General features: G+C 39.5%; 1 protein-coding gene across 14 annotated transcripts in view; it reads left to right on the forward strand.

Annotated features, from left to right (window-relative positions):
• RAPGEF2 (Rap guanine nucleotide exchange factor 2) overlaps nucleotides 1–27,091 on the forward strand; it is a 258,399-nt gene that overhangs the window by 223,815 nt on the left and 7,493 nt on the right. For 6 of the 14 annotated variants that reach the window (XM_061142269.1, XM_061142270.1, XM_061142271.1 and 3 more), the window contains 16 exons: nucleotides 2,808–2,960; nucleotides 3,225–3,389; nucleotides 5,512–5,619; nucleotides 5,713–5,916; nucleotides 6,017–6,125; nucleotides 6,610–6,856; nucleotides 12,067–12,224; nucleotides 12,840–13,080; nucleotides 14,951–15,334; nucleotides 17,393–17,604; nucleotides 17,697–17,820; nucleotides 18,435–18,458; nucleotides 19,550–19,773; nucleotides 21,379–21,579; nucleotides 25,455–25,607; nucleotides 26,506–26,628. In XM_061142269.1, the coding sequence (XP_060998252.1) occupies nucleotides 2,808–2,960; nucleotides 3,225–3,389; nucleotides 5,512–5,619; nucleotides 5,713–5,916; nucleotides 6,017–6,125; nucleotides 6,610–6,856; nucleotides 12,067–12,224; nucleotides 12,840–13,080; nucleotides 14,951–15,334; nucleotides 17,393–17,604; nucleotides 17,697–17,820; nucleotides 18,435–18,458; nucleotides 19,550–19,773; nucleotides 21,379–21,579; nucleotides 25,455–25,607; nucleotides 26,506–26,628 (2,830 nt within the window). The remainder of the gene's footprint in view (nucleotides 1–2,807; nucleotides 2,961–3,224; nucleotides 3,390–5,511; nucleotides 5,620–5,712; nucleotides 5,917–6,016; nucleotides 6,126–6,609; nucleotides 6,857–12,066; nucleotides 12,225–12,839; nucleotides 13,081–14,950; nucleotides 15,335–17,392; nucleotides 17,605–17,696; nucleotides 17,821–18,434; nucleotides 18,459–19,549; nucleotides 19,774–21,378; nucleotides 21,580–25,454; nucleotides 25,608–26,505; nucleotides 26,629–27,091) is intronic. The other 8 variants (XM_061142276.1, XM_061142277.1, XM_061142278.1 and 5 more) reach the window with 3 other exon arrangements.

Below are 27,091 nucleotides of genomic sequence, written 5' to 3' on the forward strand. Positions count from 1 at the left end.
TTTTTAAAACCCACTAAGTGCTAATTATGTTTTTACATCTATTTTTAAATAATAAATAAAATTTATCGAGCACATATTATGTATCTAGCACAGTGGAGGAGCTTTACCTGGATTATTTCATTAAACCTCCAGAACAACCCGTTAAGGATGGTGCTATTAGGATTATTTCCCCTTTTCAGATGCAAAATAAGACCCACAGGTTCTTTTGTCAGGATTCCACAGTGAGAGGTAGTAAAGCTCATGTCTGAATCAGTTAACCTGGCTCTAGGAGCCACAAGTGAGGCAGGATGGGGGCAGTTAAGAGAATTTCCTCTTAAAAGCAATTCTGTGATGATTTGATTAGCAGGCTAGGATTTCTTTCTTCCTTTCTTTCTTTTTTTTGAAAAGACAACCTCTTTATTTTTTTTTTTTTAAAGGAATGATTTTGGGGGGGGGGGGGCTTCAAGAATTGGTATTTTTATTTTTATTTTTTCCATTTATTTTTATTCGTTGGAGGCTAATTACTTTACAATATTGTAGTGGTTTTTGCCATACATTGACATGAATCAGCCATGGATTTACATGTGTTCCCCATCCCGATCCCCCCTCCTGCCTCCCTCTCCATCCCATCCCTCTGGGTCTTCCCAGTGCACCAGCCCTGAACACCCGTCTCATGCATCCAACCTGGGCTGGTGATCTGTATCACCCCTGAAAGTATACTTGTTTCAATGCTGTTCTCACTGAACATCCCACCCTCGCCTTCCCCCACAGAGTCTAAAAGTCTGTTCTGTACATCTGTGTCTCTTTTTCTGTTTTGCATATAGGGTTATCGTTACCATCTTTTTAAATTCCATATATATGCGTTAGTATACTGTATTGGTCTTTATCTTTCTAGCTTACTTTACTCTGTATAATGGGCTCCAGTTTCATCCATCTCATTAGAACTGATTCAAATGACAAAGGATTAATCTCAGAAATATACAAGCAACTCCTGCAGCTCAATTCCAGAAAAATAAATGACCCAATCAAAAAATGGGCCAAAGATCTAAACAGACATTTCTCCAAAGAAGACATACAGATGGCTAACAAACACACGAAAAGATGCTCAACATCACTCAGTATCAGAGAAATACAAATCAAAACCACAATGAGGTATCATTACATGCCAGTCAGGATGGCTGCTATCCAAAAGTCTACAAGCAATAAATGCTGGAGAGGGTGTGGAGAAAAGGGAACCCTCTTACACTGTTGGTGAGAATGCAAACTAGTATAGCCACTATGGAGAACAGTGTGGAGATTCCTTAAAAAACTAGAAATAGAACTGCCATATGACCCAGCAATCCCACTCCTGGGCATACACACCAAGGAAACCAGATCTGAAAGAGACACGTGTACCCCAATGTTCATCGCAGCACTGTTTATAATAGCCAGGACATGGAAGCAACCTAGATGCCCGTCAGCAGACGAATGGATAAGGAATCTGTGGTACATATACACCATGGAATATTATGCAGGCTAGGATTTCTTAAGCACCCGAGAGTCCCAGTTTTTTACCTGCCCACTGATAGTAAAAGAAAAAGTCACAACCTAAAAAGAGTGGTGGTTCCTTAGCTTAGTCCTCTGGATTCAGGTGGCACATTACGATTCTTAAACCAGGAACACCCAGCAGCTGCCCTGATGGACTGGACTAAAATCCATTATTGCATGCTTCTATTCTGAATTCTTTTCATATTCTTCTGTTAGGACCATGAGCCTAGCAGATAATTAAACAACCACCTATAGACTCTCTCCAAAGGTTTTTTGCTGCTCTGCCCACCAACCTAGATGGCATATTAAAAAGCAGAGACATTACTTTGCCAACAAAGGTCCATCTAGTCAAGGCTATGGTTTTTCCAGTAGTCATGTATGGGTGTGAGAGTTGGACTATAAAGTAAGCTGAGTGCCGAAGAATTGATGCTTTTGAACTGTGGTGTTGGAGAAGACTCTTGAGAGTCCCTTGGACTTCAAGGAGATCCAACCAGTCCATCCTAAAGGAGATCAGTCCTGGGTGTTCATTGGAAGGACTGATGCTGAAGCTGAAGCGCCAGTACTTTGGCCACCTGATGCAAAGAGCTGACTCATTTAAGATCTGATGCTGGGAAAGATTGAGGGCAGGAGGAGAAGGGGGCAACAGAGGATGAGATGGTTGGATGGCATCACTGACTCAACGGACATGAGTTTGAGTAAACTCCGGGAGTTGGTGATGGACAAGGAGGCCTGGCGTGCTGCGATTCATGGGGTCGCAAAGAGTCAGACGTGGCTGAGCTGACTGACTGACCACAGTTGTAAAGATACGCACTTTCTTTTCTAATTTTTATTGGTGTATAGTTAATTTACAATGCTGTGTTAGTTTCAGGTGTAGAGCAAAGTAAATCATATAATATATCTAGAGATACACACACACACACACATATATCCTGTTTTTTCTTTTTTTTTTTTTTAGGTATCTATCCTAAGAGCCCACTCTCCTCCCCCAGTGTTTTCTAATCATCACAAAAGGGGCGTGAGGAGTGAATATTCTAATTTTATCTTCTGATTTTTTTTAATTGTTAGGATTTTTAATATAAATTACATATAATTATTCTAAAAATGAAACTTTTCTTGACCAAGGAAGAGATATATTAAAAAGCAGAGAAGTCTGATGAAGGTTCATTACCGAGCTCATTTAGAAAGTATGGGAAAGACATGGAAAAATGTCAGTCTTAAATATTTAAAACACTGAAGCATTAGCGCTGCTAGGTCTCTTGCAAGCACTTTATCATTAACATGTGACTTACATTTTATTCTAGTTTGTCTGCATAGCCCAGCAAGATTACTGCCGTATCCTCAACCAAGTAGAAAAGAACATGCAAAAAGTTGAAGAGGAAGGAGAGATCGTCATGGTGAAGGAACACCGAGAGCTCGATCGGACTGGAACAAGAAAGGGCCACATTGTTATAAAGGTGAGACAAACACGCCACATCCCAAGGGCGGAGGGTTTGGTAGTATTGCTTGTGATGATTTAGGATGCCCCCTCCTCATTTTTCAGTGTAACTTCTCTTAAATGTATCTGTTGTAAAGAATCTTTGAATTTCTGTGACGAACAGCAGTCTTATTCATTATTGTGTATCTCTCTACCCAGTTCATCTTATGTTGAAGGTTTGAAATCAAGGTACATGTAGATGCCACGCATGCAGGATGCTGATGAGACATTTGGTTTGTTACAGGGCACCTCAGAACGATTAACGATGCATTTGGTGGAAGAACATTCAGTGGTGGATCCAACGTTCATAGAAGACTTCCTGTTGACCTATAGGACTTTTCTCTGTAGCCCGATGGAAGTGGGCAAAAAGTTGTTGGAGTGGTTCAATGACCCGAGCCTCAGGGATAAGGTTGGAAGATATGTTCTAGTTTCCTTTCAAATGTGAAACATTCAGATATAATGTTAAAGAACTTTAATATATATAATTATTACACCAGTTATGTTCAAATTATGTTGGTGGGTTAAGAGAATGTACTTTTTAAGCAAAAGAAAAGGGATGCTACAAATACTAGTTCTTGTTATAGATTCTAAGTTCAGCCCTAGAATTTTCTTTTTTAACACAAAAGCCAATACATTGGACAACAAATGTTTCAGTAGATTTTCCGTGAGAATCATTCCATATGTAGATGTATTTTCCTATGTATTTTTGGAAGGAGGTGAGCTCCATGTCCTCCTCCTCTGCCATCTCAATTCCTTTCCCCTCAACAAATGTTTAGACTCTAGTTCTGTCAAAAATTCTATTAAAACACAACCCCAAAATACCTGGGTTCCTTGGGAATGTGCATCCTCTAGTTCAGTAGCTGGCCAGTGTACATACACCACATAGAAGTTACAGGTTTTCAGTTGCCCCAAAACAGCATCTCCTCTCAACCATTGTGGGTGGGTAGGGCCCTGTCGTGTAATTCTGAACTGATGCTCTTCACCAGCTCTTGAGTCAGTCTCTTTTTCAAGGCCAAAGAGGGTGAGAAGTTCCTAGTCTTGTGAGGTTTGAGAATTAACTAGCCTGTACTCATTTCTCCTCCCATGTGACGGCCTTGTTTCTATGAGGTCCAATGTGGGAGAGGCAGAATGGAAAACCCAGAACTGGGGACAGACAGCAAAAGGCTTCCAGCTCCAGTGCTGGTCCTGCTGCTGACTACCCCTTGAACTTAGAGCAGTCATTGGACAGTGATGCTGTTCATGTCATCATCTGAGAGTCACAGGCGTAGAAGACCTCAGCTAAGGTCCTCTGCTGTAAAACTTGCTTTGAGTATTTCCTCTGCCATTTTCCTCCTGCCACTCACCTCTTTATTTGTAAAAGTAATCTGTGTCCTTTTGGGGTTGTTGTGAAGATGAATAACTTGGTACTGTTTGGCTCACAGTGATCTCTTACTGCATCTTAAAGGTATTGGCAGTAGTTGGAGTATTCAATTCATGATTTACAAATCTCTTTTTTCTAACCTGGAATACAGCTAGTAGACTTTTAAGGTGGCTTCTCAGCTACAAAATTTTAATTTTATGAAAAAGTCAGGTATTAAGGATATAGTTTCAGGGGAGACAATAATCTTGGTTTCTTGAACTTGAAAAATGGTCAGTAGTGATAATAAATGACAAAAAATTAATATAAATATCAACTTGACTCCTGAGTGTTTACTCAGATTATATACTATAATTTGTCCCACTGTATTTAACAGTAAACAGTATTTTAACTGTAGTTTAAAGATTAAGTGCATACTGTCACATCTGTTTCTTTCCTGCTAGAATAGCATACTTCATTTTCCTGCTTTAGGTTAGTTAATGCTTGAAAACAATGCTATGGAAAATTTCTTTGATCTTATTCAAGATTGAGAAAGTTAAACTCATATAAAATAAAACAAGTGCTTTTTAATTTAAAGTTGCAGTTATACTCCTTTCATTTGGTAAAATTTTATTGAGAGTTTACTCTGAGCCAGGTGTTGTTATAAATATTAAGGATGCCCTTAGAACGTAACAGATAAGGTTGTCTTCATGGAACTTACAGTCTAATGAAGGTTGCACAGTTCTTGCTGGTATAAAGCAAATATTCCATAGCTGAGTGTGTATGATGTATAAAGGTATAGGGCTCAGTGAAAACATGTGAACAGAGTAAGAAAAAGCAACTCATTTTTCCTGCAGAATTGTAGATGTTAAAGTTTCTGTCTTCTTGTGTATTAATTTATTTTGATTCTTTTTTTTCCTTTAGTTTTTGTTGTGACCTGTTTCAAATATATTTTGAGAGTAAGCAAGATATATGTTAATTACCATCCTTCAACATAAAGTCCACATTTAAAGTATTAATATATATTTTCAGAAAGTTATCCTCATCAATAAAATCTAAAGGTTTTGTTATTGTTTTTCTTGTTCATTGTTGTTAGGTAAATTGTTTGTTGGATATCTTTTTTTGCAATGACCTTAAACACAAATCTTTAACACTAGAAAGAAGAAAACCCATTAAAAATTAATTGATTTTTCAGGTTACACGGGTAGTATTATTGTGGGTGAATAATCACTTCAATGACTTTGAAGGAGATCCTGCAATGACTCGATTTCTAGAAGAATTTGAAAATAATCTGGAAAGAGAGGTAATATTTGTGATTTTTTTTTTCTTTAAATCACAGCTTTAAGTTCGTTTTATTCAGCCCCTCTTTGAAACCTCTCTTTTTGAACTCTTGTAGAAAATGGGTGGACATCTAAGGCTGTTAAATATTGCATGTGCAGCCAAAGCAAAAAGAAGATTGATGACGCTAACGAAACCATCCCGAGAAGCTCCTTTGCCTTTTATCTTACTTGGAGGCTCAGAGAAAGGATTTGGAATCTTTGTTGACAGTGTAGATTCAGCTAGCAAAGCAACAGAAGCGGGCTTGAAACGAGGGGACCAGGTATGGTATTTCTAGTTGCAAACGTAATGGTAAACACTGGTATCTTCTTTTCCTTCAGTCAATTGGGAAACTGAAATTAATTTTATAACTTCATTTTTAGATACTAGAAGTAAATGGTCAAAACTTTGAAAATATTCAGCTGTCAAAAGCCATGGAAATTCTTAGAAATAACACGCATTTATCTATCACTGTGAAAACCAATTTATTTGGTAAGCATTTTGCATTTTTTGCATAGTCTCATTTTTCTCCTTTTGGTCTTTTTTTTTTAAACATTTATGTCTTAATCATGAAAAGTCATTGCTTATAATTCAAGCATCATAAGAATTGAAAATTTATAGTAAAATGCATAGATACAGTATTAATTATGTAAGCATATAATTAGATCTAAATAAAAGCCTACTTGAGGACCATAACATTTAATTTTATTGATTTTTTATTGATAAATATTTTAAATATCTGTAAAGAATAAAAATCTGTCAATAAATACCTGTAACTTATTCTGAGTAGAAGTGGCAGAAAACATACAAAACAGATTCTTGGTGTCATTCATTCCTTGTAGGAGTGTTTTTCTGAAGGATTGCAGTTTTGATCACTGCAGTCTCTACTTAGTGTCTATTTCCAAGTTCTACAGTTGTCTTTGAATTATTCAGATTTCCAATATTGGATGTTTTTTTGTGTTTGTTTCCTTTTTAGTATTTAAAGAACTTCTAACAAGATTATCAGAAGAGAAGAGAAATGGTGCCCCTCACCTCCCTAAAATTGGAGACATCAAAAAGGCCAGTCGCTACTCCATTCCAGATCTTGCTGTAGATGTAGAACAAGTGATAGGACTTGAAAAAGTAAATAAGAAAAGCAAAGCCAACACTGTTGGGGGAAGGAACAAGCTCAAAAAGATACTTGACAAGACTCGGATCAGTATCTTGCCACAGAAACCATATAAGTAAGTGTCTGTATAAATTTTCTCTGCATTCTATTATTGTATTAAAATAATAAGCAAAGGTAATAATGTAATGTTTACTCAGGAGTGTAAAAATTGTTTTAGGTTTTATGGCAGAGCTATCTTAGAAGCAACTGGACAATTGTTTTTATCCCATTTTTGCCACTTGCTTGCTTACTCCAATCTTCTTAGAGATAGTTAGCATTTCTTTGTTTGAACTATTGTATTTCTCATTTTGACTTTTAAAAAGCAAGAATGTGACTTTACTCCTGTCTCCCCTGTGGCATAATGGGGTTGTTTCTGCTCTTGTTTCTTTGTTTCTAGGTGTCTGTTCCACCATCAGCATCTGCTTTTGCCAACTGAGTCTTTGCCTCTTTGCGGCTCCCAGCTGCTACTATCTATCCTTGCCTTTCTCTTTTTGCTTCCGTCTCCTGTTTTCAGTTACTTAACTGTTGACGAGAGACGTCACCAACCAAGCACAGAACTCCTTTTTTTCCTCCTGGTGGGCTCTGCAGTCAGCATGTCAGGTGTATTCTTGAATCTCTTCTTGGCTATTTGTTTATGCCAACAGCTCATACCAGACAAAGTTGCAAGCGTCACACTTTTAAAACTTTGCTTGTTTGCTCACTTTTTTCTTCACTTTAGCTTCTTCTAGGTCTGTGGATATTTTATAAACCTCAGTTGGTGGTGGTAGTTTAATTACTAAGTTGTGTCCAGTTCTTTCCCACCAGGCTCCTCTGTCCGTGAGATTTCCCAGGCAAGAAGACTGGAATGGGTTGTCATTTCCTTCAGGGGAATCTTCCCAACCCAGGCATCCAACCCACATCTCCTGCTTGGCAGGTGGATTCTTTACCACTGAGCCACCTGGGAAGCCCCATAAATCCCAATTACCATCAGTCAAAATTTTTTAAAATGTTAAATTACACAGGTGCCAAAAATTTATTTATTTATTATATATTCCTCTAACTACAGTAATATGAGATAACTTGAAAACATAAGGGTTATTTTTTTTCTTTCTTTCATGATCTAATAGGTCTTACAAAGTAGCAATACATATAACCATTCAGACTTTATCGAGTCTTTTTTTCTAATCCCGCTTCTGATAAAAATTTCATACAAAGATTAGAGAGCTGTGTTCTAGAATATGCTGTTAGTGGATAGAATGTCAAACTTGTGTCCCTATTAAACTACAATGATTGATGCTTTCATATTAGCTAGAAATGACTGCTACAGCAGAGTCCTAAGGATAAGCAGTGTGTACATGGCAGTATTTATAGACTTGAGAGTGTGTTTGTACCAAGTAAGTTTCTAAGAGACAGTGGATTAGGCCTGCTGGCATTACAGAAAATAGAAATTGATTTTTTAAGTCACCCTTCATAATGAAAAACTCATTTTTAAGTGGATAAGAAAATTACTTAAATGTAGAATTATTAGCAGCACAATAACTAAAAAAAACCTTGAGTTATATCTGACCATGAGTTAAATATGAACCTTTAAAACAATCTTAACACAAGTCAGCATGACCCTGGTGAGTATTAATAGAAATGTGACATGTAAGAGCTAAGATGAAATCCATCCCTGGTACAGGGTGTTGGCGAAGGACACAGGATGAGAATACTGTGTATAACATTATTATGTGTATTTGGAAAAATACTCAAAATCTAGAAAAGGGAAAAGAAAAAAGGATGATAAATAGATTGTTGATTTTGGAAGCACTGAGGAGACATCTTAAATAATTGCATTGAAGAATATATATGACTCATTTAAACATTTCGTTTTGACCACATCTTTACCCCATTCATCTGTCAGTGGACGTGTCCTGGCTATTGTAAATACTGCTACAGTGAACATTGAGGCTACACACGGGTCTTTTTGAATTATGGTTTTCTCAGGGTATATGCTCAGTAGTGGGATTGCTGGGTCATTTGGTAGCTCTGTTTTTAGTTTTTTAAGGAACCTCCCTAGTGGCTTTATCAGTTTACATTCCTACCAATAGTGCAAGAGGATCTCTTATCTCCACATCCTCCCCAACATTTATTGTGTAGGTTTTTTGATAATGGCCATTCTGACTGGTGTGAGTTTACAGTAACTCATTGTAGTTTAAATTTGGATCTCTCTGCTCTTTGACGAACTAGATGGGTGGGATGGGAGAAGGCGGGGTGGCGGGTGGTGGGAGGGAAGTCCTAGAGGGAGGGGATATATGTAAACATATGGCTGATTCACTTTGTTTTACAACAGAAACTAGCACAACATTGTAAAGCAATTGCAACTCAATAAAAATAGACATTTTATTACAAAAATTATTTGAAATCATCTATATATGTAATATAATTGAAAAGAATAATTATATTTAAAAGACGGCTCAGTAAACTATAGGATCTTTTATGTTGGTATATAGACTTGATTTAATAGTAGTCATTACTTGGGGCTTCCCAAGTGGTGCTAGTTGTAAAGCCTCTGACTGCGAGTGCTGGAGATGGAAGATACGCAGGTTCCATCCCTGGGTCGGGAAGATCCCCTGGAGTAGAAAATGGCACCCCACTCCAGTATTCTTGCCTGGAAATTGCAAATCTTTCCTAATAATCAGCATATGTTTACAAAGTTTTTTTTTTTTTTTCCTAACAAAGCTTATCAAAGTAGTCAAGCAGATAAATATTCTAGATATACTGGGTTTTTCTCTCTCTCTCTCTCTCTTTCTCTCAAACATTATCAGTACCACAGAAGCTAAGGTGCCAGACGGTGGCCGCCTGGCAAGGACAGGCCCGGCAGAGGGATGTGAGAAGAGGAGGGAGGATGGTAGAGGACAGTAGAGCTCAGGCCCAGTTGTTGAGTAAGTGGAGAAAGACTGCTGAACCCCGAGGAAAGAGATTAAGCCAACAGACTACACAGAAAGTTAACCAAGGTCAAAAAAATCTCAGGAACAATGGGAGAGTTCGAGAGGTCCAGCAGGAAGAGGCTGCACTCAGAGGTGGACCGTTCTGAGCCTTATCTTTACTTTACACAGTCTCAGTCCAGGAGCACTGTTGTGTCTCTGGATGGCAGAGACACAGGTCAGAGTAGGGTGTTAGATCACCGTTGTTGGGTGTGACCTGTTGCTGGGAAACGGGTCTGAAGAAGGCCACCCTCGGGGAACAGCCAGAGTGTCCGACCAGTACTGACAGCGTCTGCGCCAGCAGGAGCCCAGCTGACTCTGTCTTTGGCCTGAGTCCACAGCAGTCGTCTCGAGTCCTGTGTGACATCTCATATTTTGGGCAGTAAAGGCTGCTTTATAAAGTTGAAAGATAAAATTCCACTAATAATGTGAATGTTTTAATGTTTCATAGGACATTAATCCTTTTTGTCTGCATATACATGCCTCTGTGCACTTAAATAGAAATATAGTTTTGTTATGAATATAGCTAAGAATTTTTAAAATTTTTATTGAAATATAGTTGCTTTATAATATTTCTCAGTTTCAGGTGTACTGCAAAGTGATTCCGTTTTATATGTATATATGTTTGTGTATTCATTCTTTTTTAGGTCCTTTTCCATCATTGGTTATTATAAGAGATTGAGTATAGTTTCTTGTGCTATATACAGAGGGTCCTTGTTATCTGTTTTATATATAGTAGTGTGCATATGTTAATTCCAAACTCCTAATTTATCCCTCCCCCTCCCCTTTCTCCTTTGGTAACCATATGTTTTCTATATCTATGAGTCTATTTCTGATTTGTAAATAAGTTCATTTGTATCATTTTTTTTTTATATTCCACACATAAGCAATCTAATAGATTTATCATTCTCTGTCAGACTTCCTTCCCTTAGTATATTCATCTCTAGGTCCACCTATATTGCTACAAACGGCATTATTTCATCCTTTTTTATAGCTAAGAAAGGTGCCATTGTGTTTATATACCACATCTTCTTTAGCCATTCTTCTCTTCATGGGCACTTAGGTTGTTCCCATGTCCTGGCCATTCTAAATAGTGCTGCAATGTAAATGTAAATGGAGTGCATATGTCTTTTCAGATTGGTGTTTTCTCCAGATATATGGCCAGGAGTGGGATCTCTGGACCATGTTTACATATGAGTTTTTAAGAATTTATACTAACGTCATCCCAAGTCTTGTCTGTCCTTATTTGCCTTTGTGATTTCCATTTCTCTCCCAAATAAAAAGGAAGAATGCTGCTAGATTATTATTATTTTTTGCACAGCCATTAAAAATGATATGTAGTAGGTATTATGATCAAGCTATCATGTCTAAAAACTTAATGATGCTGCATCTTAATTTTATGATACCTTGATTTATGTCTCAACCTTAGTATGATCTTTCTCTTCATTTCAAGGTACTTTTAGAAATTGGTTAGAACTATAACCAATTGCTTGTGTTCTAGTTAATTTTATGTTTGTGCTTACTGCTTTATTCTGATGTTTTGTTTTGGAAATAGTTGGCCTTTCAAATCTAGAAATAGTTTTTATGTATTATTAAATCATGTTTCAAGAGTTATACCCAGGCTTTTATAAATGGAAGTGAGTTTGTAGCTATCGATAGTAAGCAGTACTTCTCTTGGAGCTTAAATGTAGAACTAGAAATTTTAAGTAGAAAAGTAAAAGTGAGTCATTGGATTTCCACTGCCTCTTCTTTGGTGCCAAGAAATGTCACCATGCACCACTACTTTTTTATGCTCCATATAATTAAGAAATAATGTCTGTGTCAGGCTTTCTTTACCTTTGACTCTATCGTGATCTCATTTATCTCTCTGAAACATTGGAGGATGAAATTGGGACAGTTTGGACTTTTTTTCCTCCATTCATTTTACTCAATTTCTTCAGTTCTTAAAGATAAGATTATAAAACAACTTATCATTCTGAGGCAGAAGTCATCATTTGAGTGACTAAATGCCTTTCTTAAAATGTACTTTTTCTTAACTCTATTTCCATGACTAACTCAGGCTTATCTTTTCTTAAATATATGTCTGTAACTCAGAAACTACTAATACTCGTTATGATTCATCTAGTTAAAAAGACAGGTTTTAGAGAAACATGCACTTGAGTTGGATACGCAAGCAGTAGTTGCTTTTGTAATTTACAATCAAATTTATTAATGATTTTTGCACATTAACTGCTAGTATTCTGAAATATGGTTTATTTCTTATCTGTGTGCACTATTTATTGGTGAGCCATAACTTTTTAACTTGCTGATCATTTATTTTGTACCTTTCTTCTTGGTTCAGTGATATCGGGATTGGTCAGTCTCAAGATGACAGCATAGTAGGATTAAGGCAGACCAAGCACATCCCAACTGCACTGCCTGTCAGCGGAACCTTATCCTCCAGTAATCCTGACTTACTGCAGTCACATCATCGCATTTTGGACTTCAGTGCTACTCCGGGTGAGCACCACTCATATGATTTTGTTTTTTTATGTTTTTTTTTCCCCCCTAATGTAATGGCAATGCTATGTATGTCTCTCTTGCTTTGGCATGGACTCTGTCAGATGCTAAAAGTCATGATAAATGTAAATTTCAAACAGTTGGAACCGGTTTTTTAATTATTATTATTACTCAGACTATTTTAGTTTGCCCACAAGCAAATGGATCTCTCAGATGTTCCCTTTCATAAAATGAAGTTAACATGGTACCCTGCAGATATTACCAGGTCATATTAAATAAAAAGTAAGAGGCATATTTTAGGTCAGCTTCCTGGATTTTTCAATGTAATAAAGATGAACTTTAGATTTAAATTTTTTCCTTTCTGCTGACAACTTTAACTGCTGCTATTGTGATCGGATCTGTTTGTCTGTGGATCATTTGGTTATCCTAGGGCAAATGTGTTCATTCACTGTGCCTGTATGTTGACTGAATCAATCTTTGAAGAATTGTTGATGTAAGGGAGAGATGGAAGTTTAGCATTATCTTTTCTGAGAATTTTTTTCACATTGCTTTGTTTAATTTTATTACCATGTACTGAAATCCTTTCTACTGACATATGACTCTTCTTTCCACCAGACTTGCCAGATCAAGTGCTAAGGGTTTTCAAGGCTGACCAGCAAAGCCGCTACATCATGATCAGTAAGGACACTACGGCGAAGGAAGTGGTTGTTCAGGCCATCCGGGAGTTTGCCGTGACCGCCACCCCGGATCAGTACTCACTCTGTGAAGTCTCTGTCACACCAGAGGGAGTGATCAAGCAAAGAAGGCTTCCGGATCAGCTGTCCAAACTTGCTGACAGAATACAGCTGAGCGGAAGGTAGACGTTATTCTTCCTGTTGGATTTCTCTACCCCGTCTTCTCAAACCCATACCAAAGGCCTGTGAACACTTTGCAAGGGTTTTTTAAATAAGTATCCCTGAAGATTAAAAAGATTTCCCACATTCACTGAGCATTGCCACATCACAGGAAATGCGCACTGTAGATGGTTGACCCTCACAAGGATCTCTTAGGAACTTGTGCAAAACAAGGGCGCTGTGACCTGACCGTTCCTTGCTGCTCAGCGGTGCTCATGCTCCCGTCAGGACACGGGGCTGGCAGAAAGGCACACCCTTCTCCTGGGAGTTGCACATTCACAATATACCTTCCACCTTCCTGTGTCATTTGCTTCTGCCTACCAGACTTTTCTAGGAGCTTCATTTGTTTAGATAGAGTATCTGTGACAGCGTGGTTGGCTAAAGCTGCCTATTGTTGTTCACGACACTAATGAAATATCTTTCTTAACACTGGAACCAAAGCTGAGTTGCCTCAGGGCTTGGTCTTCTGCTGCCTTGTATTTGTAGGAAAACATTGTATGGGATTTTGTCAGCCTCTCAAATGGTGTTTCCATTGATATTCTCAAAGCACAAATTAGTGAAAGTTGGAAAAGTCGTTATGCCTTGACTTTCGCATAATGACTAGATTTTGCACTTTCTGAAAATTGAGTGTTTTCATAAAGCACATTTTTTCTTTTTTTCTCATCATATGGAATGTTTCATTGTATTCTTGCCTTTTGTGTTAAAACACGTAAACCTGATTTAATTCATTCAGAACTTCTTTTTTCTTGCTGTCACCTATAACTTTCTTGCTCTTCTTCACTTTCACTCTATTACCAGCCCCAACTCTGGTAGGTAGTGTCCATTTTTCTTGTTATGATTTAAATATCATTGATCTGTCTGTGATCATGATGGAGTTCTCCAAATCTCCACTGAGGTGCAGAGTCCTGATTCACAGTCATTGCTCAACAAAATTATAAATGGATTCACATCATGGGCTTCGTGAGTAATCAAAGCTGAGAACATCTATTACTGTCAAGCCCCGAGGTCTGTGTCTTCTGTCACGTCAGCTTTGGCGAAATATGCAGAAGGCCAGTTTGACAGGACCACAATTCTCGTTCTGTTTCTTCCTTTATGGAGTCTGGCTTAAGAAAGCATCTTTCTATAAAAAAAATCACAGAGTAAACATCTGCATTCTCTTTGGACAAGTTGCTGACAAAGAGAAAGGCGCACGGACCCTGAGTTTTCTCTCTACAGCTGGTGTTCATCTTTCTGAGCCCCTGTTTCTTCATCTGACAAGCAGGAAAAACACACACCCCACTTATGTGTAGGGTTTTTGTGAAAATCAGATATTCCAAAGTCAAAATCCATCTTAGGATCGTTCTCCTCATAGCATCAAATAGAGAGAAATGGCTTACAGGTTTCTTTGATATTTGAATAAATAGGTGAACTTGGGTGACCAGAAGTCACAGAGAATCCCCGGGAAACAGAGTAGTCACTCTGTGTCAGATCTCTTCCTCTTCCTTCCTTGGATCCCATTTCCTTATTTAAACCCATTATCTAAGTTCAGCTATTTTTCTGTCCTTATTAGCCAAAAACAAAAAGAGAAAATAATCTAGAAGGAAGGGAAGAGTCGTAGGAAACAGATTACAGGTGATGCAAATGCAGTTCCGTGTGATGTGTTTGCTTCTATCAGTGGCTTCTGGGTGGCGTTCTGTGGTCTGGTGTCTGAGGAGCCACTGCCTCCTCCGTCTGCCAAGCAGAGTCCCCACATCATTCAGCGGCACATCCTCACTGCTGTTCTGTAGACAGCGCCGTTCTTCCAGGAATGTCTTGAGACTGCTGCTCAGGCTTTGGATTCTGTGTCCCTCACAGGTATTACTTGAAAAACAACATGGAGACGGAAACCCTTTGCTCAGACGAGGACGCGCAGGAGCTGCTGCGAGAGAGCCAGATCTCGCTGCTGCAGCTCAGCACCGTGGAGGTGGCCACGCAGCTCTCCATGCGCAACTTCGAGCTTTTCCGAAACATCGAGCCCACCGAGTACATCGATGACTTGTTCAAGCTCAAATCAAAAACCAGCTGTGCCAACCTGAAGACGTTCGAGGAAGTCATCAACCAAGAGACGTTTTGGGTGGCATCCGAGATTCTGCGGGAGATAAACCAGCTGAAGAGGATGAAGATCATTAAGCATTTCATCAAGATAGCTCTGCACTGTAGGGAGTGCAAGAATTTTAACTCCATGTTTGCAATCATCAGGTGAGAGCACATTCATCATAAGAGTCGATTCGGTTTGCAGGTTGAAAAATATATATCAATCCAGGAAAGCCATACAATTGTAGGAGTGTAGTAGTTTTTTAATTACATCACGTGGAATAATTCTTTTTCTCTGAATCCTAGTTGTAACCCTTTATTTAAAGTCTCTTATAATGGATGGACCTAGAGATTATCATACTAAGTAAAGTCAGACAGATTAAGACAAATATCATATGGTATTATTTATATCTGGAACCTAAATATGTGTGTGTGTGTGTGTGTGTGTGTGTGTAAATGAATTTATTTACAAAACAGAAGTAGACCCATAGACATATGAAATAAACTTACGGTTAGCAAATGAGAGAGAGGTGAGGGAAGGATAATTTAGGAGTTTGGTTTAAAATATATACACTTTTATATATAAAATGGGCTTCCCTGATGGCTCAAATGGTAAAGAATCTGCCTGCAATGCAGGAGACCTGGGTTTGATCCCTGGGTCGGGAATATCCTCTGGAGTAGGAAATGGCAAGCCATTCCACTGTTCTGGAGAATCCTATGGACAGAGGAGCCTGGCAGGGTACATACAGTCCATGGGGTCACAAAGAGTTGGACTCAACTGAGCAATTAACATATTTAAAGTAGATAAACAACAAGGCCCTACTGTATAGCCTAGGGAACTATACTCACTATTTTGTAATAGCCTGTAACAGAAAAGAATCTGAAAAAGAACAGATATATATGTATGTGTGTGTGAGTGTGTTAATAAAAAATATATATGACAAATCACTGTGTTGTACTCCTGAAACTAACACGGCATTGTAAGTCAGCGGTACTTCAATTAAAAAAAACCTTGTATGCTGATTTAAAGCCCAGGAAATATGTATTTGCCTTTTTTTTTTTAGCTCTGTGACTTGGGGAAAATTATTTGAATTTCTCTGAATGTCAATTTATTTCTGTATAAAATAACAACGACCCAAAGAGTTATCAAGTAACCTAAATGATATAATGTGTATAGAGTTCCATCAGTTGCACAAGGCAGATGGATGCCTAGTAAATGTTAGTTTTCTTCTCCTCTAAGTGCTTAGAGGCTGGAAGCAAATACAGATTGAAACAATGAACAAAATTGATGCCGATGGTTAAATTAGTCATTTTTTCTGTCTAAGAATTTGATCATACTATTATTGTCCTTATAGCTTTTAAATTATTACCATAGGATATATATATATGTATATATCCTCACACATGTTTTTATTGGGGTACAATTGCTTTACAGCATTGCGTTAGTTCCTTTTGTACAACAAAGTGAGTCAGCCATAAGTATACATATATCCTCCCCCTCTTGGACCTCCCTCCCCTCTTTCCCCATCCCACCCCTCTAGGTCATCACAGAGCACAGAGGTGAGCTTCCTGTGTTATATAGCAGCTTCCCACTAGCTCTCTATTTTACACATGGTAGTGTTTATTAATATATGTCGATCTTAATCTCCCAATTCATCCTCCTCCCTCTCATATCCATACACTCGTTCTCTACAATCGGCATCTCTATTCCTGCCCTAGAACTAGGCTCACCTGTACCATTTTTCTAGATTCCACATATAAGCAATATTATATGATATTCGTTTTTCTCTTTCTGGCTTCCTTGACTCTGCACGACAGACTCTAGGTCCATCCACGTCTCTACAAATGACCCAGTGTCACAGGATATTTGTTAATCTGCTTTATCAAATGCCTGCTCGGTGCCAAGTACTTTATGTATGGAGATCAAGCAGTGAAACACAGCCCTGCCCTCGTGACACTTGACACTGTAGTAGTTCTGCCTACAGTAAATAGACCAGAGGCTATAAAGGGGGAAAGAGGAGAACTCCAAGGGCCCGTCCCTGCTTGCATCTTCAGTCCTCATTACCCAGAATTATTAATAGTCCTTCGAATCCTGTACATTCCTGTGTATACACAGCATGCACGCAGAAGTGTTCTGTGTTAATAAATAAGCAATACATTCTTACCGTCCTTCAACAGGACAAGTCACTTAATTTTATACCACTTATCTTTTTTCCCTCTCAGTGGCCTAAACCTGGCGCCAGTGGCAAGACTGCGAACTACCTGGGAGAAACTTCCCAATAAATACGAAAAGCTGTTTCAAGATCTCCAAGACCTGTTTGATCCTTCCAGAAACATGGCGAAATACCGCAATGTCCTCAACAGTCAGAACCTGCAGCCTCCTATCATCCCCCTGTTCCCAGTGATCAAGAAGGATCTTACGTTCCTTCACGAAGGTGAGTATATAAGTTGGAAGGTTTCTGTCTCCACCAGTGGAAGTGAAGGATGAATGCCATGTGATTCCCTTTTCCTTCTTTACCAATTACAGGGAATGACTCCAAAGTTGACGGGCTGGTCAATTTTGAGAAGCTAAGAATGATTGCGAAAGAAATCCGTCACGTTGGCCGAATGGCCTCTGTGAACATGGACCCTGCCCTCATGTTCAGGACTCGGTGGGTGTCTCCCTCAGCAGTGTTCCTGGGGTTAGAGAAGGTTGAGCTTAGCGCTTCCTAATCAGTGAGAGAAGGTTTTGAATACATCCGTCTGTGGCGAGATTTAGCAGGGTGTGTACAGGATCTCCACTGAGCTGTAATTCAGAATGATTGTCTGATTCCACATCTGGTACACTTTGGGCCGTCAGTGAAAACAGTTTGTCCCTCAGACACTGTTCATTGACCATGAGACACAACTATTCTTATTTTTCAGAATGCTGATTTGCAGAGCTAAAAGGCATAATTGATAGTATGAACTAAAATATATAAATGATCCAAGTGGTATTGTCTCACTGTCTACACAATGGATTGAGCTGTCAGTGTAGCCAAAAAGGATGAATCCAGCGAAGGAGAGAACAAAAAGTCTTTACAACAGAATATTTACTTTTATTTGTCTTTTGAGCCAGAAAGCTATTGCTGGTCCAGTTGTGTGTGTGCGTGAGGCAATTATGCAGTTTATGGTTTGTGGGCTTCTAGTACTGCTTATCCAGAAGTCTGGTCCTTTCTTTCTGAGCTTGTGATCTCTCTGTCTCTCTCTACACCCATGCTTCAACCTCCACGGCTCTCACTTACAGGAAGAAGAAGTGGAGGAGTCTGGGGTAAGTGGTGGCGGCACGGCACACCCACACAGTTCTCATCCTGCTCATGGCATTGTGTTTTCTCTTACCCGCTGTGTTTCCTGATGCTTTGCATTTTTGCATTTTTTTTGTTTTTTTCTTAACCCTCTTGCTCTAGCAGAATTTCAGTTGGCAAACTGACTTCAAGTTTAATCTACTGGGGCTTTTGCTTTTGAGGTCATGACCCATGAGAGCTGTGAAATGATTGATAACTGTTCTGGGGAACCATAGGCCAGGCCTTACTCCTGAGCTTTCAAAAAGATTTAATTTTAATACAATTTGTGTGTTTTGAAATGAGAAAAGTCTAACCTGGGGTGAGGGGAGAAAGGATGTTAGAAGGGAAAATTGTGCAATTTAAATACTGTTGCACAGATTTTTGTGAAGTGAATCTATGTAATACAGAAGGTGCCCCTACATGTTAAAACTAAATTTTTTACAGCTCAACTAACTACTGTTTTCATTCTATAAACCAGTCCTTTTCAAAAATAATTCTTAACAACTCATATGCTAGTTCCTGTACATGTGTTTTTACATTTGCATGACCATTTTATTAACAAATTGACCATATTACTCGAAAAACTCACTACACTTAACCCAAGCAATAAGAAAACAATTGTGAACATGTGGGTAAATTTCTTTAAATCTATATAAGACATCCCCTTTAGGAGAAATAAATTTAATGTCACTGTTAGTTATTGTAACTGTGTATTCTTGCATGAGCTTTTATATATAATAATTATTAATTGCTGGCTTCTACAAGAGAACTGCCTTGGATGCTTTTAGAGGCAAAAAAGTAGAATTTTTAGTTCGAACAGAACAAGTACCAAACACGTATGTATACCTATAGTGTATGTAGAATTCTTTTTAATTTGAAAAAAATCATTTTAATCTATATATTATGTGTTAATCTATACGAACATGATATGATTCTATATTCCTTTGTGACAGTTTACTTACCAGAATGAGGCATATGGCCTCTTGAACTAGACTGTTAGAGAAGTCTTGGCACATTTCCTGTGGGTATGGTGACCCCGTGCTGGAGCGAGCTGTATCTCTGCCTTTTCGTCTTCCAGGTCGCTCAGCCAGGGTAGTACAAACGCAACCGTGCTAGACGTTGCTCAGACAGGTGGGCATAAAAAGCGGGTGCGTCGTAGCTCCTTTCTCAATGCCAAAAAGCTATACGAAGATGCCCAGATGGCTCGCAAAGTGAAGCAGTACCTGTCCAATCTGGAGCTCGAGATGGATGAGGAAAGTCTTCAGACGCTATCCCTGCAGTGTGAGCCGGCCACCAACACACGTGAGTTTCTCCTTAAAGTGGCTGCAGGTCCGGCTGGAATTCAGATGGGTTTCCTGTGCCAGCACGGCAGGGCAGGGTGCAGGGGCACATAGCATCCTGAGACACGCTAGCCTTTCCTGTAATTACAGCACACAGCGCAGTCCTGGGCTTGGGCTCGTGTCCACTGGGGTTAGCGTGGAGACCACGACACCATAGACTATTTCAAGGTGATTGACTTATTTGGTTTCATCCCAGGGCCATCAGGGTGCAGGCAAGGGACGCATGGGCGGATGCAGCTCCCATTCCCATGCCTTGTTTTCTCACAAAGATACCTGCAAAGTGATGGGCAGCCTGGGAGGGGCAGAGACTGAGGTGTGCTAGCTGCCCCTTACCCCTTAGCCCAGAAAACACCCAGCAGTCAGTTCAGCTACCACGTGAGGCAGGAATTCTGCTCCACAGGGAACCATACCTCAGCCTAGTGCATAGATCTGGCCTGGTCAGAAATGGGGGCTGCTTTCTTTCTCTTGGCATTTGTATTTGTAAGACGGAGGCATTTTCCATTTAGGACACTTTGGGATCTTTTAGGGCTGCCCTGGTAGCTCAGTGATAAAGAATCCACCTGTCAGTGCAGGAGACACAGGTTCGATGCGTAGGTTGGGAAGATCCCCTGGTGGAGGAAATGGTTACCCACTCCAGTAATCTTGCCTGGAGAATCCCATGGACAGAGGAGCCTGGTGGGCTGCAGTCCATGAGGTCACAAAGAGTCAGACACAACTTAGCAACTCAATAACAACAGTGGGCAAGTTTGAAGATACTTTCTACAGAGTTTAAATGTTAGATAATTGAGGAGATTCAGGTTATTATATTAGTAAATTTACCCAGGTACCATGTATCATGGTGAAGAGCTTGTCCTCATCAGTCAGATTGGTCTGAATTAAAATCCTGTTTGTTCCTTGTCCTAACAATGTCACCTTAGGCAAGTTGTTTAAGCTCCTTTATGTGTAAAATGGAGGAAGTCAAATATGTCATTGAGTTGTCTTGAATATTAATACACTCTACATACAGCATTTGATTGCCCTGTTAAATTGGCTTGCCTTCTCTCTGCCGTGGAATCATACACTCAGTATAATACTCAAGCAGTATTGAGTGCTGTTAGCAACATAGATCATTCTAACCCATAGGAGAGAGAATTTGGTAGTAAAAAGATTGTAGCTAATATTATCTGTTAACTGGAAACATATTATGAAATTTGGGGTACCATTTTAGGAAAATAATTTCTAACAATTTTCCTTTTACAGTTTTATAATATATTTGGGTTTTTTTATAGACATGCTTATAGCATATTAAATGATCCACACTTTTTTTTTAATGTGGTACTTAATAGTATAATCATCTTTTCAGATGGCTAGCTTCATAAAGTGAATCTTGTCCTGTTGTGCTTTTTTTTTCTGTAACAAACGTTCTCCCCCTGCCCTTGTTCCTATCCTTTTTTTGGGGAACAGGAAAAAAGATACACATTTCTGTATTCTAACTGCAGAAAGCGCTGATGCAGTTCTATAATTATCTCACATGTGGCCACTAACCTCTTCAACTTCATGTTCTATTTTCAAACCAAACAATTACCAGTGCCTAAGAATCCCAGTGACAAAAAGCCTGTCAAGTCGGAGACCTCCCCAGTGGCCCCGAGAGCGGGGCTGCAGCCGAAAGCGCAGCCGCAGCCGCCGCCGCCGCCGCCGCCGCACAAACTCAACCAGGGACTGCAGGTTCCCGCCGTGTCCCTCTACCCTTCACGGAAGAAAGTTCCCGTAAAGGACCTCCCACCTTTCGGTAGGTGACTCCATTCACACCCCCCCCTCCCCCATTTATTTATTTTGTTAAAAGTATTGTTGAATTACAAAGTTGGGTTAATTACTGCGGTCAGTTAATCTTCAACAAAGGAGTCAAGAATATGCATTAGGGAAAAGACAGTCTCTTCAAGTGGTGCTAGGAAAGCTGGACAGCCCCATGTAAATCAGTGAGGTTGGAACATGCCCTCTCACCATACACAAAAATAAACTCAAAATGGCTTTTGAGTTTAACTCAAAACATAAGACCTTTATGTTTAACTTTAACATAAGACCTATAGTCGTAAAACTCCTAGAAGAGATCATAAGCAAAAACATTCTCTGACACAGATCATAGCAACGTCTTCTTAGGTTAGTGTCCCAAGGCAATAGAAACAAAACCAAAAATAAACAAATGAGGCCTAATCAAACTTACAAGTTTTCGGCAGGCAAAGGAAACCATAAACAAAATGAAAAGACAACTGACAGAATGGGAGAAGATATTTGCAAACAATGTGACGGACAAGGGCTTAATTTCCAAACAACTCAAACTCTATACAAACAACTCAAACAACTCGACCACAAAAAGGCAAACAACCCACACACCCTTTTGGCACTGTTCATTCCCCACCTGCTTCTCGGACTAGGGAACAGTGCTTATTTTGGGTATCTTCATCTGACACACCTGGGTTTTCCCTGATTGGCCCCTCTCTTAATAAGACATTAAGACCATGAAGTTAAACTTTACTTTTGCCAGTGGGAAGGACTGTTCTTATAGAGCATCTCATTCAGTCATGCTCATTTGTCATAGCGATGGGGGCAGTGACAGGACAAGAGGCTTTTACTCATTTAACTTTTAACAAGTACAGAAGCTGCTTTGCCCATATACCATATTTAAACTAGTTTTTAAATAGTTTAAAATATTTTAAATAGTTTTAAATATGAGTTGCTGGAATTTAGGCAGAATATTTCTAAGTGAAATGATTTGTCTGGAGGCGTAACTCTCATTTGTTGAATCATCGATTCTGTAACTTGGGAGGAAAACAGCTCCAGTTAAAGGAGCTTCATCTTTCGTATTAAAAGTAAAGTATGGACTAGTTTAGTCCTTTTATGTAAATGGGACAAAATTATTTTTCATAAAATGTTCTAGTTCTTTTTTCTATCTGTATAAATATATATATGTGTGTGTCTGTGTGACAGGAAACAATAAAAGGAAAGAAATTTTAAAAAACAACTGGCAGCAAAGAGTTGACTCTTGATAGAGTAGGGTACTGGTAACTGGGATAGTTCCCGGCCAGCTGCAGGCTGTCCACGCGTCGAGCGGGGAGTCCTCGATGCTCGATGTGCCCTGTCATGAGTACTCTGTCACTGGCTCCTTCCTCCTGATCAGCAGGTGTCCCATTTGTTGAATTGGGGAAGAGTGAAATATCTCCCCTTTAGGGGACGTTTTCCTCTTCAAAATATTTGTGTTGCTACCTCTATCACAAACAAACTGAATTAATGTTCCTTTGCCCACTGTGTTGTTTTTTTAATGTAATTTTATTTATTTTTTGGCTGCACTGTGTGGCATGTGGGATCTAGTTCCCCCACCAGGGATGGAAACCAAGCCCCCTGCGGTAGTTGTGCAGCATCTTAACCACTGGGCCTCCAGGGAAGTCCCTCCACTTCCCTGTTCTGAATATTCTTGTACTCCTAAGTTCCCTGCAAGCCAACCTCTATTGCCTCTTTTCTGCTTCTTATATGGACATAGCCTGTTATTCCACATGGAGGCACATCTAATGGAGAGTCATCCCCCTCTTTCCCAAGGAGACTCTCTCCAATATTTTTAGGCCTATTTGAATTTATGAGCTTTAGGAATATGGATGAAATAGTCATGTGTCTTCTTAAGAGAGTTTAACAAACATTTAAAGTCACATGATATAAAATATTAACTTAGAGTTGCTGAGCTCACCCAGCACCCCCATTCATGAACTAAGTTTTATTCTGAATACTTCCTACAATTTTTTTAAAATATTTTTTTTTTTTTGGATATGGACCATTTTTTAAAGTCTTTAGTGAATTTGTTGCAATATTGCTTCTGTTTTATGTTTTGGTGTTTTGGCCATGAGGCAGGTAGGATATTAGCTCCATGACCAGAGACCAACCTTGCAACCCCTGCATTGGAAGGCTATGTCTTAACCACTGGACTGCCAGGGAAGTCCCCCTTCCTGCATTTTTTATTTTAATGTCCTTGTCATCAAAGTACTTTCAAAGTGGAACAGAGTTTTATAAGGCATAGCATCTTCACATCCATCTACATTGTTCAAAGGCAGCACTTTTTCATTCTGTGTGTGATGCTGTCTGGGAATTTTTCTTTTCCAAATTAAAGCTGTTCATTCATGTAGCTTTAGTGTAACTAGTGTTTTCATGTATCCTGTATATATTTTTATTTGTATGTGTAATTAAAAGATTGCTTGAAAAATGATTTTTTAAAAGATTGTATTGAAAAGTAGTATCAGACACATGAGGTGAAATGAAGGATTAAATCTTGGTTAAATTTCATTGCCTCCTTTTTTAATGGATTCTGTTAAGTCTGAGAACATCAAAACTAACATAAGGACTTCCCTGGTGGTCCAGTGGTAAAGAATCTGCCTTCCAATGCAAGGGCTGAGGATTTGATTCCTGGTCAAGGAACTAAGATCCCATATACTGCAGGGCAATTAAGCCTGCATGCCACAACTGAGACCCAAGCTGACAAAAATAAATATTTAAGGACTTCCTGGTCGTCCAGTGGTTAAGAATCCTCCTGCCAATGTAGGGGACATAGGTTTGATCCCTTACCTGGGAAGATTCTACATGCCTTGGAGCAGTTAAGCCTGGATGCCCCAACTGTTGAGCCTGCGCCCTAGAACCTGGGAGCTGCAACTACTGAAGCCCATGCGTCCTAGAGCTCATATTCTACGATAAGAGAGGCCACCACACCACAACTAGAGAGTACTCCCTGCTCCCCTCAGCTCGAGAAAGCCCATGCACAGCAATGAAGACCCAGCACAGCCAAAAAATAAAAATAAAAGCTATTATTAATTGAGGTAGTTTCAGACTCTAATGCCTCCCCTTAGGTCTTTTTGTTGTTCAAAATATGGTAATTGGGAGTGCCTCATAATAATGCTACAGACTTAGTAAAAATCTCTTCATGTGACTTCCTCATATCTAAAGTAGTTTTTAGGGGAAAAATCACCTGAAGGTAGCACATGGAATCCTTTTTCTTCTGCCTTACATTCTCCTGCTTGATCCTGCACTTGGTGCTCGATGGCTCCCCTCGGACACCTCCTCCCTCAACTTCTGGTTCCTGGCACTTGCAGGGTCCCCTCCTGCTGCTGCTCCTTCATCTGCTTATTGATCAGACATTACTGTGGAATTCCTTAATGCTCCTTCAGTCTCTTTCCTGCCACTTCCTTTTGCCTCTTGGCTCAATCCTTTCCTGCTATCACTCCCACTTGCCAAGCGCTAGCTTTTCCAACACCAAAATACCTCTTTCCAAGCCCAAACGAGTTCTGATAAATATTCTGAGCTGCACCGCTTTCATCCTAACTTAAAGTATTTGTAGGTTGTCTTTTTTTTTTTCCTTCATTGCTGCCCAACATATTGCTGAATAATGTGGTGGCCAAGAGTCAGAACCTGGCGTGGAACCCCGGAAGCAGCCTCTCTCGTCCCCGCAGGCGTCAGAGCTGCACTGTGGTCCCTGGTGCCTCCTGTGCGGGGCCTCTGTTTACCCGGGGAGAGCACCCAGCCCTCTGAGACTGCAGACAGCCGGCAACAGAACAGAATATTAAGTCTTAGCACAGAAAGGTGTTTGGGTTCTTCCGGTTATTCTGCACACTGAAGTACTTTCTCTTACAGGCATCAACTCTCCACAAGCTTTAAAGAAAATTCTTTCTTTGTCTGAAGAAGGAAGTCTGGAGCGCCACAGGCGGCCAGCAGAAGACACAATATCCAACACGTCTTCCCAGCTCTCCTCTCCGCCCACCTCCCCACAGAGCTCTCCACGGAAAGGTGACTGGGTGACTTATGTTCTCCTTCCTGGTGACCTGTTCTTTGAGCCGTGATAAATTCCAGTCAGAGATTCCATCATTTCTGACCAATACAGTCACTTAAAATGACCTTGGGAATTCCCTCACGGTCCGGCAGTCAGGACGCCGAACTGCTGCTGAGGCGAGGTTCCACCCCTGTTGAGGGAACTAAGGTTCCTCAAGCCCACAGGGTGCAATCAGGAAAACAAAAGCGACCTGATGTGTAACACCCAATGGATTTTTTTCTCCTCAGTTTATAAATTTTGAAGAATTTCGCTATTCTTTAATATTATAACTATAAATAGCATTAAGCTTATGTAACTATATAAAATTCATTTTTAGTAATGTTATACTTTTTATTACTCATTTTTTACTGATTATAAGTGTTGGAATAATTCTTTTTATACTAACAGTTCTAACTAAATATGATTATATAGCATTAATTATGAAGTACGGCTATAAAAATATAAGAAAAACTAATATATTCCTGATTTATTTTTTCATTGTATTAACACGGGTCTTGATTATCCTTTTTGTTGCTATCTTATTTTTAAAGAGATTACATTTTAGGCACTCAGGCTCTCCTTCCAGTATTAATGCTTTCTTATCTTAAAATACTAGGTAATTCTCTGATGCCTAACCTCAGAATTACTTCCACCGGCCTACCCGTTCACTGAATGGGCATAAGTCCATAAATAAACGGCCAGACTGTTCTCGCTAGACAAGGCCAAAGATATTAATCCATTGTGAGATTTTACTGTACAACAAATACTGCTCCTGCTTGGCTTCCTAGCTTTTTTGGACATCTGTGCGTTTTTTGTGGTATCGGTCTGTAGTCTGTTCAGTGGGTGTGTCTGAACTCTCCTCTCATCCATTGTTAGGTGGCAGTGGCAGTCAGCAGAGATCTTTTGGCTCCGGGCAGTTGGATTTAACCAGCTCCTCCTCTTCTCTTGGAAGTGAGAACAGTAACAAGAATAACAGTGCACCACGGACCTGTGGGATAGGTGGGGTTTACAGAACCCAGGACCAGGGGGAAGGGCAGGAGTCGTCTCATTAGCTGAGGAAAACGGAACAGTCCGTCCCGCCACATGTCCAGGGCACCACCTGAGTGATGGTTTTCTCAGGTGTTTTTTGGGCAGACTGTTCAGGAAATCTTGTCTGTCAGAACCCGTAGTGTGGTTTATAAAAGACATTTCATAGATGGACTCGTTAAATCATATCAAGACCTGTGCAACCTTTAAAAAATAAATCAGGAATTCATAATGTACTGAAACGATGAGAAAATACTCTTTAGAGAGTAATTAGCAACATTTAGGTGTTCTAGATTTCATTTTTTTTTAATTAGGTGGCATTGAAAATTTTGCATTGTACACGTATAATCATATAAAATCAGTATTTTAAGTAGCATTAGCTTCTTAGTAATGTTAAATTAGAAACGAGTACTGAGAAGGAAGATTTGGATTTTTT

Source organism: Dama dama, chromosome 5, assembly GCF_033118175.1.
Source record: "Dama dama isolate Ldn47 chromosome 5, ASM3311817v1, whole genome shotgun sequence".
Lineage (NCBI taxonomy): Eukaryota > Metazoa > Chordata > Mammalia > Artiodactyla > Cervidae > Dama > Dama dama.